This window comes from Lithobates pipiens, unplaced genomic scaffold, assembly GCF_037356315.1.
Source record: "Lithobates pipiens isolate NorthernLeopardFrog02 unplaced genomic scaffold, aLitPip1_a1.2 Scaffold_22, whole genome shotgun sequence".
Classification (NCBI taxonomy): Eukaryota; Metazoa; Chordata; class Amphibia; order Anura; family Ranidae; genus Lithobates; species Lithobates pipiens.
The window spans coordinates 306,783,714-306,797,922 of NW_027507784.1; the positions used below are offsets into that span (position 1 = coordinate 306,783,714).

A 14,209-nucleotide genomic window follows, 5' to 3' on the forward strand; every position below is an offset into this window, starting at 1 on the left:
CCAGTTATATTCACCATAATGTGAATCTGCATTTAACTGTTTTACAGTGGAGGAAAAAAGTATTTGATCTCCTACTGATTTTGTACATTTGCCCACTGACAAAGAAATGATTAGTCTATAATTTTAATGGTAGATTTATTTTAAACAGTGAGACAGAACAAAAAAAATCCAGTAAAACGCATTTCAAAAAAGTTATAAGTTCATTTGAATTTTAATGAGTGCAATAAGTATTCGACTCCTTTGCAAAACCAGGTCTGCACACAGCTCAGGAGGGATTTTGTCACACTGTCAGGTCACCCCGAGGCGAGGTGACAGATGCACGCCGTAGGGATCAGGAGTGCACCGCAAGGTTGTGGACCCTATGGCTGACTGCTGCGGACAGGATACGGGTCCCACCGGGGTTAGAGCATAAGATTCCCTGGGGCGCGGAGTCTAAGAGCCAACAGGTGTTCACCAGAGCCTTGAGTGTTGAGGATGGACTTGGCTGCAACTGTCTCCAGGTCGCGACCCCCAGGGTCCCCCAGCTCACACCCACAGTAGGCAACAGGAGGATAGGGATGGTGAGGGACAAAGCCAAGGTTGGGGCCACAAGCAGACAGAAATAGACAGGGACACGCCAAAAGGTCAGGATCACAGGCAAACAGGGATAGTCAAAGAGACGCCAAAGTCGGTAACAAAAGAGCACACGGCAAGAAACCAGAAGCTGAACACACAAATTAATACACAATGGTTGATCAGCACTGATGGCCTGCAGTGCACGGTTTAATATAGGGCTCCCTGATAGGGCCTGGGGTGGAGCCATGCTTAGAGGAGAGGTTATAAAAACCACCAGGTGGAAGTGGCTAGCCTCTTAGTCTGAACACATGAGGGGAGGTAAGCAAACACAGAAAGATCACTGCATAACCATGACACACACTGCTCTTTGCAGATCCTCTCCAAGTCTTTAAGGTTTTGAGGCGGATGTTTGGCAACTTGAACCTTCAGCTCCCTCTACATATTTTCTATGGGATTAAGGTCTGCAGACTGGCTAGGCCACTCCAGGACCTTAATGTGCTGCTTCTTGAGCCACTCCTTTGTTGCCTTAGCCCTGTGTTTTGGGTCATTGTCATGCTGCAATACCCATCCACGACCCATTTTCTATGCCCTGGCTGAGGGAAGGAGGTTCTCACCCAAGATTTGATGGTACATGTCCCCGTCCATCGTCCCTTAGATGAGGTGAAGTTGTCCTGTCCCCTTAGCAGAAAAAAACCTCCAAAGCATAAGGTTTGATGGTGGGGATGGTGTTCTTGGGGTCATAGGCAGCATTTCTCCTCCTCCAAACACAAGTTGAGTTCATGCCAAAGAACTCGATTTTGGTCCCTCACAGTGTAGTGTGTTACCAACTGTTTTCTTGGTGACTATGGTCCTAGCTGCTTTGAGATCATTGACCAGATTCTCCCGTGTAGTTCTTGGCCAATTCCTCACTGTTCTCATGATCATTGAAACCCCACAAGGTGAGATCTTGCATGGAGCCCCAGACCGAGGGAGATTAACAGCTATTTTGGGTTTCTTCAAGCTGCTTGGTGATGGTCTTGTAGCCCATTCCAGTCTTGTGTAGGTGTACAATCTCAATCTTGTCTCTGACATCCTTGGACAGCTCTTCGGTCTTGGCCATGGTGGAGAGATTGGAATCTGATTGCTTCTGTGGACAGGAGTCTTTTATACAGGTAACAATCAGAATAGGAGCACTCCCTTTAAGAGAGTGCTCCTAATCTCAGCTCGTTACCTGTATAGAAGACACCTGGGAGTCAGAAAACTTGCTGATTGATAGGGGATCAAACACTTATTTCACTCATTAAATGCAAATGAATTGATAACTTTTTTGAAATGCGTTTTTCTGGATTTTGTTGTTATTCTGTCTCACACTGTTAAAATAATCCTACTGTTAAAATGATAGACCGATCATTTCTTTGTCAGTAGGCAATTGTACAAAAATCAGCAGGGGATCAAATACTTTTTTCCCTCACTGTATACTAATAAAGTGTTCATTAATGCTACAGTTAACTGGCACCCCCTTGTGTCCTTTTTTGTGCTTTCAGAGACCTGTTCTGTCTCAGGTGGAGCTGTCAGCGGGAGTGTGCAATGCACTTATATTTCTGGGACGTCTTTATTATTTTCTGTACATGCAGGATCTTTAAAGGGATGCTTACGTGTTTTTATTTCACCCTGACACGTACTTGAAAATAAAAAAACACCATGGTGTCAAAATCATTAGGTTAAAATGTTATAGAAGCAATTACTGATTTATAAAAAAAAATACCTTGCTAGTTTCATTAAACTATTGTCTGAAAGGAAGGGAGAATTGATTCAAAGGTCTGGAACGGGTCACCAGTTAAAGCAATCCTGTCGCTTTACCTTTCCTGCCATTTATGCTACCAAGCACAATTTTATTCAGCAGAAATCATTCCCGGAAATCTGCAAAGAAACCAACGCTTTAAGCAGTGTTGATCCCCCGGTCTCCGGCAGCGCTCACAGGTTGCTTCTTCTGACCCCTCCAGATCATTACAGGAGACAGTGATGATGTGAAGGTTAGCGGCAGAAATCAGTGAGAGCTGCTGAGGACCAGAGAGATTAACACTGCTGGAAATGTCTCATTCCCTGCAGGCTTTAGGTGTTGTGCGGTTCAGGAGAGGTTTGTATACATTGGGGTCGGTTTACTAAAACTGGATAGTGCAAAATCTGGTGCAGCTGTGCATGGAAGCCAATCAGCTTCTAATGTCAGCTTGTTAAATTAAGCTTTGACAAAAAAAAAAAAAAAAAAACCTGGAGGCGAATTGGTTTCTATGCAGAGTTGCACCAGATTTTGCACTCTTCAGTTTTAGTAAATCAACCCCAATGTTTTGCCTCACAAGAATAGCTTGGCTAAGTACATAGAACAAAGTTAACTACTACTAGCAGGAGCCCAAAGCTGTAGAGAGCAAGAGAAATAAAATAAAGTGTCAGGGAGAAAAAACTGGAAGGAGAGCCCAGGAATGGGACATATCACAGTCACATGACCAGCCCTCTTCTAATCACAAAGCTCTCTCCGGTGCGCCGAGGGGTAAGAACTTTGTGGGCACATCACCGGCTCCACACCACAACCTAAATCTTATGAATAGGACAGGATTTAAATTTCAGAGAATAATGGAGAGTGAATAGTGATATCTGCTCTGTTATAATTGGGCCTCTGTGTGTTTTATTTTTATACGCATTTGCTTTATTTTCATATGTAACTTCTCCCCCCCCCTTTACAAAACGGGAGATATTTATTGAAGTCATAAATGTGATACAGAATACAACATAGAACTATTTGACATGGTTAAAGGAGAAGTACATTTGGCTGTACTTCTCCTGTGGATCACAGGAGTGCAGTTCGTTCGGCCCTCATGTGATCCATTTTCAGCAGACAGCGTGCTGAAGCCTGCTGACGTCACAGAGTCGGTCCAGGCTCTGGAAAGATTGCGACCATATGGTCAGGATCCGCCCACATGACCGAACTGGCATCTGGCTCAGCCTCTCAGCGATCCACTGAGAGCCTGGACCGGCCGCTTCAGCCCCCTCCACTGCAGATGACATCCCAGGAAGGGCAGCGGAGGTCCATTTCAGTAAAACGTCTTTGTTAGCATAGTACAGGAGATGAGAGATCAGCAGTTTTGTATGGTGAGAATGTTGGGTGTCCTTATAGATCCCCAGTAGGGCTAGTGCTGGGGAGATCAGTATAGACACATATGTAACTCTTCAATACATTTATAATGTGTTTCTTTTTATCTCAGTATATTCCGATTTTCACATACAGTGGGGGGAAAAAAAAATATTTGATCCCCTGCATATTTTGTAAGTTTGCCCACTTTCAAAGAAATGAAGGGTCTATGATTTTTATTATAGATGTATTTTAAATAATAGAGACAGAATATCAACCAAAAATCCAGAAAAAACGCATCATACAAAGGTTATAAATTGAGTTGCAGCTCAGTGAGTAAAATAAGTATTTGATCCCAAAGCAAAACATGACTTAGTACTTGGTGGAGAAACCTTTGTTGGCAATCACAGAGGTAAGAGGTTTCTTTTAGTTAGTGACCAGGTTTGCACACATCTCAGGAGGGATTTTGGTCCACTCCTCTTTACAGCTTGGCAACTCAAAATTTCAGGTTCTTCTATACATTTTCTATAGGGTTAAGGTCTGGAGACCAACTAGGCCACTCCATGACCCTAATGTGCCTCTTCTAGAGCCTCACCTTTGTTGCCTTGGCGGTATGTTTTGAGTCATTGTCATGCTGGAAGACCCCTACGCCACCCATCTTCAGTGTTCTGCCTGAGGGAAGAAGGTTCTCATCCAAGATTTTACAATACATGGCCCTATCCATTGGCCTCTCAATGCGGCAAAGTCGGTCCATACATTTATCAGAGAAACAACACCAAAGCATACTGTGATTCCCCAAGAAGGCACATGTACAGTCATGCCAATGAACATCTAAATGATTCAGAGAGGGACTTGGAGAAAGTGCTGTGGTCAGATGAGACCAAAATTTAGCTCTTTGGCCTTAACGTAACTTGCCGTGTTTGAAGGAAGAAAAATGCTGACTATGACCCTAAGAACACCATCCCTACAGTCAAGCACGGAGGTGGAAACATGACGCCTTGGGGTGTTTCTCTGCTAAAGGTACAAGCCGACGTTGCCGCATTGAGGGTCCAATGGACAGGTCAATGTATTGTAAAATCTTGGATGAGAACCTTCTTCCCTCAGCCAGAACACTGAAGAGAGGTCTTCCAGCATAATGGCCCAAAACATACCGCCAAGGCTAAAGAAGGACATCAAGGTCATGGAGTGGCCTAGTTAGTCTCCAGACCTTAATCCTACAGAAAATGAATGGAGGGAGCCAATACTGAGTTTCTAAGAGACAGACAAAAAACCTTAAGGATTTAGAGAAGATCTGTAAAGAAGAGTGGACCAAAATCCCTCCTGAGATGTGTGCAAACCTGATAATCAACTACAAAAAATGTCTTACCTCTGTGTTTGCCAACAAGGCTTTCACCATCAAGCACCAAGTCATGTTTTGCTTGGGGATAACAATTATTTAATTCACTGAACTGCAACTTAATTTATAGCATTTGTTTTGTGTGTCTTTTCTGGATTTTTGGTTGATATTCTGTCTCTATCATGTAAAGTACACCTATGATAAATTATTATAGACCCTTTGTTTCTTTGTAAAGGGGGCAAACTTTCAAAATCTGCAGGGGATTCAATTACTTTCCCCACTGTACTGATAAAAAGACTAACCCTACACAAAACATTACACACAACAACTCACCCACAACGGTCAGCACATCCTGAGCAATGTCAGCTTTGATGTGTATCCGGCCCCGGCGCTCGGTGTGGTCTGTTCCGCAGAGGCTTGGCACGTTCATTACACAGCGTTTGTGTACATTCATCATACATGCTGTGGAGCAAAAAAAAGGAACACCATGGATATTTACATTGTATTTGAATAGAAACACGAATCCAACATTCTTCAAAGACAACACCAATAAGAGCCAACTGGTAAAGAGGGGGAAGTTAAAGAAATGCTCGTGGGTTAACTGCTCGTTTTTGTCTAGGGGTGAAGAGAGCGGAGATTTACTTACCTTATCCCCTGATCCTCCGAGCAAAAGACCGGTCCCTGGTGCTCCTGCCCCCCCCCCCCCCCCCCCCTCCACACTAGCTGTCTTGTGCATGGACTGTTTCTGATTTCATCACACCCAAAGCACAGCTCTAGATGTGAGGATGGCAGGAACAGTCCCCCGCTGGACTTGGGGGAGTGCCGTTTTCCGGGGGGATTGAAAGATGGGGTAAGTATAACCTTTCTGTGCCCCCTGGACAAAACAAGCAGTTAAGCAATGGGGCGGTGCCTGCACTGCATTGTTTAGGGGAAAGAAAAAAAATTCTGTGAGTTCTGCTTTAATACAGTTTTAAAAAATACATTATTTTGTGCTCTAATGATTTTACATTACAAAGTAAACTTTTTAATTACCGTATTTAGCGGTGTATAATTAAGAATCGGGGAAATCATGGGTGCGTGTTATACACCGATCCCTGCTGTCTGAGGGAAGAGGAGTGAGTGCCGCTGAATTACATAGAGCCACGATCTCCTGTGGACCTGACACTCCGTCACTCACAGCCACGCCTCCTGGGCCACTGTTCTGTCTATCATATGAGCAGGGCCAGGAGGCGTGGCTAGAAGTGACGGAGCGCCGGGTACACAGGAGATCGCGGCTGTTTAATTCAGTGGCGTTTTCTCCTCCTCTTCCCTCGGAGACAGCAGGGATAACCCAACACTGGTGATGGTACAAGGATAGGAAAGGTGAGGCTGCAGATGGGCACTGAACATGCTGCATGGTTGGTCAATTTATAGGCTGCAGATGTTGTGACCCTAATTTTGCTTCAAAGTTCTTTATTTAAAATGTAAGTTTTTTTTCCCTTAAACTTCCCTTAAATTGTTATACGCCTGTGCATGTTATATAATGATACATATAGTACTTTATTACTCCTTTTTCCATGGCTATAACTGAGCTGTATCTACTGATCACCGATATGTTCAGAAAAGAGCTGGAAGATAGCATGGCATGCTGTTCCAACCCCTATGTGCCCTCTAACTGCCAGAGATGAAACCCCTAACTGAGCAACAATTCGTTTTTTTGCATGGAACACCGTGCCAACACACTATTTCCATATCTTCGCCCTTTTCATTCCTTGGTTTATCTCAGTGCTGCAGCCACATCCTATCCACATGTACTGAAACGATGGCTGTATGGGATTTCTCAGAATGGGTTTCCTGATAGCGCCAACATTGGACCACTACTGCACTGTAAGCCCCTGTGACAACATAGGAGCACAGAACATTATCATCATGAGAAGGACATATCCATGTTTTGGTGACTATAAATACCACTGGCACTGTGGATAAAATACAGTTTTTGAAGGCCATGTTCATACCCCCCCCCCCCCCCTTTATCCCTCCGTATCATTTGCAAATGATATTATTGCAATCATTGTGTGGAGCAATATTTTTGCTCTCGTATGTACAATTATACCCTTCTTGTCTACTCAAGTATTGAACTTGGCTCTGCTTTGAGACTAATACATATTATGTTAATTGTTTTAGCTTACCATATGGTCACTAAAATTTGGAAATTATGATATCTTATCTACACGGTGATGTTTGACGCTCAGCAGGAAGATTTCCATCTGCGAATATATTTTTATGCTGACAAGGTAGTGCATGTTGTGTATATGTCACTCGAATAGGACAGCGGCTCATGTTTTTATCTATATATGTTATTACACAATGTCTGATCCATGCGCTTTATTGTAGATAGTGAGACCTGTTCCGTTTAACAGCCCCTAAATGTGTCCCGACGAAGCAAAACAGCGAAACACGTTGACGCACAGGGGGTCAGTGCTGTCTATATGGTGTTAATATTTTGTTCACGCCATACATGTATGGCTGTGTTTTGTTTTTTCATTCTTTTGATACTCGCTCCTTTTGCGATTAATTATCATCAATAAAATATACTTTTATTATAATATCGTCCGCCTTGCCTCTAAAGTCCGATTTAGGGCCATCTTGGCTCCCTCCTTTTTCTAACATTTATCTCTTTACTACAGATGTGGCTTTAGGAGTGTTCTAGTTTTTAGAGCATTATCATCCTATTTGAGACATCATTTAAGCAAAGACCTTCATGGAAGGCACTGTAACGAAAGCCAAAAGGCTTAAAGTGGTTGTAAACCCTTACAAACCACTTTGACCTACAGGTAAGCCTAGATTAAGGCTTACCTGTAGGTCCAAGCAATATCTCCTAAACCTATATGGTTTAGGAGATATTTGCCCGAAAACGGGCACCGCTGTCTACGGCGCATGCGCCGTAGACAGCGGCGCGCAGGCGCACTGAGCGTGGCATTCTCAGCGACGGAGCTGCCGCTCGTGTCGGCTCCCGTGCGCATGCGCGGGAGTGACGTCATCGCGGCTTCGCCGAATGACAGCGGCGAAGCTGCTAGACCCCACCAACAAGATGGATGCGGCGGACTACAGGGGACAGCGGTGACTTCGCTGGCTCCTGTGTCAGGTAAGTGACACATAATGGGCTACTATGCGATGCATAGTAGTCCATTATGCTTTGCCTTTGCAGGGAATGAAAGAGGAAGTAAACTCATCAGGGTTTACTTCCTCTTTAAAATATTGTAAACTACTTTTTAAAAGGCCCTAAAAATTAAAAGCTTACATATGTTTTTGGGGACAACAGTCCTGGGCTCTTGCACCTGCTTGTGTGTGCTAGCTCAGGCCCACCTCCCTTCACTTGCTGTGATTGACAGCAGTGGGAGCCAATGGCTCCAGTATCTGAACCAATAAGGAGGGAGAGACCCGGGAGAGCCTGGGCTCTCGTGCACATCGCTGGATTGGGATCAGAATCTGGTAAGTATTAGGGGGGGCTGAGAGGGGAGCTGCACACTGAAGGTTTGAAATGCATGGAGGTAAAAAAACATTAAGCCTTTATAATCCCTTTAATATGTCTTCCTACCTTTGCATTCAAATTAGCTTAACACCTACTTTATATTTGTTATAACTTCTCATTGTCATTAGTTTAAAAAACAAAACAAAAAAAAACACCTCTTTACTTGCATAAAAAGTCTTACCTAGCTTTCTCCTATGTAATGTGAGGGAGGGGGCTGGGAAGTTGTTGTCTATAACCATTTCAATACTGGGAACTCTTATCCTTTTCTTGTCCAGATTTACTTTCAGCGCTGTTGCACTTTGAATGACAATTGCACGGCTTTGCAACACTGTATACATATGAAATTTTTATTTTTTTTATTTTAAGAAAAATAGAGCTTTCTTTTGGTGGTATGTAATCGCCACTGTTTTTTATTTTTTACTAAACAAAAAAAGACCAAAAATTTTGAAAGAAAAAAAAAAAAAAAAAAAAAAAGTTTTCTTAGTTTCTGCTATAAACTTTTGTAAATAAGTATTTTTTTTTCACTGATGAGGCTGCACTGACAGGCGGAAAGATGGGCCCGATGATGGGCACAGATCGGTGGCACTGTCAGGCATCACTGATGGGGCTGCACTGCTATAAGCCGAGCAGGAACTGGATAATAAATCCTGTCTATACTGTGCTGGCAGATCTTCATGATCAGTTGTAAACCCCACACACTGGGGTAGATTGAGGCTGGGTTCACACACATGCAGCCGTGGTTTCATGCCTGGGGTCCGGGGGGCGTCCCTGGTCCCCTGTTCAGGTGCAAATCAGACCCGGATTTTATCCTCAATTTGCACCTGAATCAGACCCAAAGATGCACAGGACCCTTTTTGAATGCAGACCGCTGCCATCCCTGACCTGTGTGAACCGGCTCCATTGAGAGATGGACATATCGATGCTGCTTGCATCTGTCCGGGGTGAAAGCACCCATTGCAATGAATGGGAGGCAGTTTTCAGGCTCTTTACAGGTGCGATTTCTAGCATTAAACGCCTGAAAATTGCCCTAGTGTGAAAGGGATCTAAGGGAGGGCTATAACCACTGTCTTATATATTCTGTCATTTACCTTTACTTCTTGTCCCATAGCCCTGCAAATTAAGGGAATCCCTTGGGGTCCCCCAGGTCACCAGAACTAGTGTCCCCATTGGAAGATTTGTCTTCTATTATTGTTCTTGGGGCAACCCATAATTTGGATTTTATTTTTAATACTTTCACTTTAAGTGATAACGGTAAACAGGACAATTAGAAAGGGTGACTCTCCCTACAAAGGTAGAGGTAGCAAAAAAAAAAAAAAAATGGTGTTCTAATCCATCTCCACTCTGTCCAAAATTAAAAAAAGTTTTCCCCTTTAAGTATACTGAAACAGAGAAAGGAAGGTTCCTAACTTTCATGGCATAAGCCTTAATGATAACCTGCCTAACCTAGAAATGGCAGATCTGCCTCTTGTTCCACCAAAGCAAGAGCATTGCCCAAACTACATCTAAATGTAAAGATCTCTTTGGGGTGCTTTGGACAAAGAATTCAGGATGGTGTCCAGATTAACATGAAAGGAGAAAACTATCAAAGTCAGAAAGGAGACCCAACGCCTTAAACTCACCTTGACTGAGGAAAAAGCAAGGGTTTCTTACAACATGACAGACAGTTTAAAAGACACAATTCAAAGACATGATAGCCACCAGAAAATCTACATTACAAGCAAGGGAATATTCCAAATGGAGGGCTTTTTTAAAACCAAGAGGACCAAATTGAGATTCCAAGACAAGACGGGATTACGAACTGGGACAGCCACCCCCTGAACAAAATACTTTACTAAGGCATGAGTGGCCAATGGTCTCTGAAAGAAAATGCCAAGACCCTTCAGTGTGCTCAAGTCCAAATGATGCTCTGGCCCAGATCGAGTAAAGGACAGGTAAAGGAAAATGGTCTATGATGAAACTCCGTGTCTCCCAACATTTGACTCTCCAAAGAGTTGCACTCCATCAAACGGAATACTTTCTAAACATTTCTTTCAATCAATCTCCAGTGACCAGTTCCACAGCAGAAGGTTCCTGTACAGCTGTACTGACATGAGGGCCAAGTGAGAATTTTGACACATTGGGGGAGAGTGCAAAATTTGGTGTAGCTTTGCATAGAAAACAATCAGCTTTCAAGTTTTTTGAAAAAGTTTAACTGAAAAAGCTGAAGTTAGAAGCTGATTGGCTTCCATGCAGAGCTGCACCAGATTTTCCACTCTAGAGTTTTACTAAATCAACCCCAGAGAGTCTGCCCAACTGACTAAGCAGCAGTGCAATGCTTCTGGGAGAAACCCTAGTTATCGGTCAGGGTTGACAAGGGATTGCGCACCATGCTCTTATCCAGACTACAAAAAAAGATGCATGGCTGAGCTAAACAGAGCATAAGAGGCTTTAAGAAGCGCCTCAAACCTTTTGTTGGCTGGGTCTTTGAAGACAAGGCAAGGACTAATTGGATCAACCACATGCATTTTCTACTTTGTGTTAGGCCTCCTCCACTGGATACTGCTGCCCAAACCTACTGGAAGGCATATTTACTTTATGTGGTCTCGGCCAATCCTCGTATAGAGGACTGGTTAACCCACATGCTGTACTCCCACATGAACAGTTCTCTTATGGAAGAATGGGGAGTATTGGAGGAGACGAAAAGAGACTGCCAAGTATGGAGACTTAACTGATGTCCAAAGAGTCAGGAGCAGAGTTCTGAGAGGAATACAAAGTAACATCATCATGTTCCTGTGCACAGTGCATGCTGGTCTACTCACTGTCCTATTTCCCTTCTCTCTGAGAGAATCCCCTGAGGGGTACTCCTAATAGCGTAGACTGTTGCTGCAGAGCACAAGGTATGCAGACACCCTGTGTCCTATGACTGAGGGCTGCTTGATAACCAAGTCAATGACTGAAGGTGGAGACCTGGGACACAATACAGGGCAGGGAAGCTGCTGAAGCTTTAGCATGCCTGTTTTGCAATATGAAGGGGAAAGGCTGTGTACCTCCTACAAAAGACAGGCCTATGCTCACAGAATGGGTATTTATACAACCAAATGTGTAGGGCTTGCGCCAAAATCTCCTTACCACGCGGAAAGTAAACCATGCTATGTTCATGGCTGCAACAGTGGCGCACACCAAGTCATGGCCACAACAAACTCAGCATCATAGCTGACCTGCAACACACTGCATCTAGCCTAAGGTACTGCCATCACCCTTCCCTCTATGGCCCAGGCAGGGGCCCTGTTGTCCAGGGACTACCCCCTAGGCTGGGGAAAGGAAGAAGGGAAATGGGATGTGATTGACTGGGTGGGGACTCCATGACACCAGCATACAGGAAACTTCCTAGAGGAGATACCACTAGAGGAAATACCCTGCTTTTCCGACTTCAGGAGGGCACACCCTCCTCTTAATGGAGAGCAACTTCGGGGACTGGGGGGGGGAATTCAGATTGCCACTGCTTTGGACCTGTAGAGCCCTCTGTACCTAGCTACAATGCGTTGCAAGTCTGTACTGAGGGTAAGTGCCACACGCACAGTACAGTGTTGAAGGCAATTTTACAGGCCAGTCCTGCGAGTTCCATGTGGTAGGGCACAGGTATGGTTTCTGGAGACGCTGACAAGGGTCAACTAATCCAGAATATGCAACCATATTACCGCAGTATTGTCAATGCAGCAAATTACATTTTCCGGTAGAATAGGAATCATAAGCCAGAAACCAGCTTCTCAGTAGAGAAAGGTCACCTAAGGACACTGAGGATTGCTGGTAGTGGGAGAGGTTACACAGGTCGTCTTAATTTTAATTTTATTTGCCATCATACTCACCTGCAGGTATCTGGATCTAACCGTACTTTAAATTTAAAGGAACCTGTGTCCTGTACTGTATGCACTTTAAGATGTCGATCATTATTATGAGGATACTGTTCAAGCTGCAATTTTAGTCACATCCACTAGATGTCTCTGTGAGCCAACTTATCCTTAAGATGCTTCTCGCCAAGGTCACACTAAACCTATTTTACATTCTAGCCACGTGTTTCAAATACACATCTGCATATACAGATGTCTGCAAAAATCTCAAAGAGGGAAGAATTGCGATTTTTGTTCAACAAACCAAAAGAAAAAAAAAAGGGTTTATTGAGGAGCCTAGAGTTTTTCTTGAAACATACAGATACATTTCGTTATTGGGCTCAGCTGCCGAATGCCTTAATCCTTTGCCTAGTTAGGAAATACAATTAAAGGTGTGCTTCTGTTGAGATTAAACATTAAGTCATGAAATGCACACGGGAACACAGCCTACCTGTTCTGCTTTTTTTACAAGATGCCCCAGGCTTACCAATGCTGTATCTGGCCTATAGCCAGTAATCTGGTGTGCAGGGAGACCTTATACACAAGATATATTGACCCCTCTACTGTGGTCTTCTTGCTATGTTTCAAAGATAAGGAAGCTGACACAGAATCACATAACGTGTGACCTTATATAAAACTGAGCCTAAAGTAAATGGAGTGAACTTTCTGACTTTATCATAGTTTTATTTTTGCACAGCACTTGCGACCACTGATGAATGACAATGCAAAGTTAAAGCTGACCATAGATATGTGCTTGGGATGGTCCACCTCTAACCAGTAAGTACTAATTTAACCTCATACAAAGAGCACTGGAATAATTGACTCAGTCAGTCTGTCTTACATCATGTTACAGCTGGCACAATCTCCCAGAGAGCTTCAGGAGGGACATAATATGTAGCCATGGATGCTAAGAAGGCTATTTATAAAAAAAAAAAAGAAAAAAAAATGCTGTGCAAATGTCACAAATAAGCCTGATAATTTGTAATATGTTTACTTCCTCTGATGATCAGCTCCATCTAGTGGCCATAATGTGCCAGATTTTCTGAATTTTGACCACTAGATGGAGCTGACAATCATAGGAAGTAAACATATTACACAAATTATCAGGCTTATTTGTGACATTTGTGCAAAATGTGTGTATAATAATAATAATAAATATATATATATATATTATATATTAGGGTTGTGCAAATTAAAGATTAATTCCTCGATTAATATTTTTGGATCGCTCAAAATTCTTTTGATTGGTACTCACCTCTGCGCCAGCTACCGGGTCTTCAGGGAGTTCCGTTGGAGATCCGGTGACGTCACAGACATAGACGTCAGCAGACTCCTCCCCCTTCCCCAAGTGCCTCCATCTGCTAACAAAAGGGAAGGGGGGAGGAGTCCGGTGACGTTGAAGTTCTGATTGGATGTATGGGGGAGGGGCTACGCATGACATCAGCCACTGCTGCCCTACGGAACTAACACGATTGTCGGCTTTGCGCGCTGTGTTTTTATCATCTTTATGTGAGTAGTTTGTGAGCACTTAGATCTTTTCTTTCTACCCATGACCTGGTGTCCTTGCTGAGATCTAAGGAGACGTGAGAGAAGTTTATGGTCCGTGTTAACCCTTTTGATACCTGCCTGTTTGCACAGGGGTCCATGCCATAAGGTGAGAGTAGTTAGATTGGAGGTGGGATTGTCACGCTACTGTGGGAAAAAAAAATGACTTACGTCAGTGCTACAGTTTGAATTTAAAACATTTGTGTGAACTGTGAAGTCATGGATTGTGGAAACGAACTAGTGTCGGGTGATTGTATACCACATTTACCACTGCAGAGTCGCAATGCATGTAT

The 14,209-nt window shown here is 43.5% G+C and overlaps 1 protein-coding gene across 1 annotated transcript in view; it reads right to left on the minus strand.

Moving 5' to 3' along the window:
- PRKCB (protein kinase C beta) overlaps nt 1–14,209 on the minus strand; it is a 344,681-nt gene that overhangs the window by 92,599 nt on the left and 237,873 nt on the right. The window contains exon 5 of the mRNA XM_077449335.1: nt 5,328–5,456. Within this exon, the coding sequence (XP_077305461.1) occupies nt 5,328–5,456 (129 nt within the window). The remainder of the gene's footprint in view (nt 1–5,327; nt 5,457–14,209) is intronic.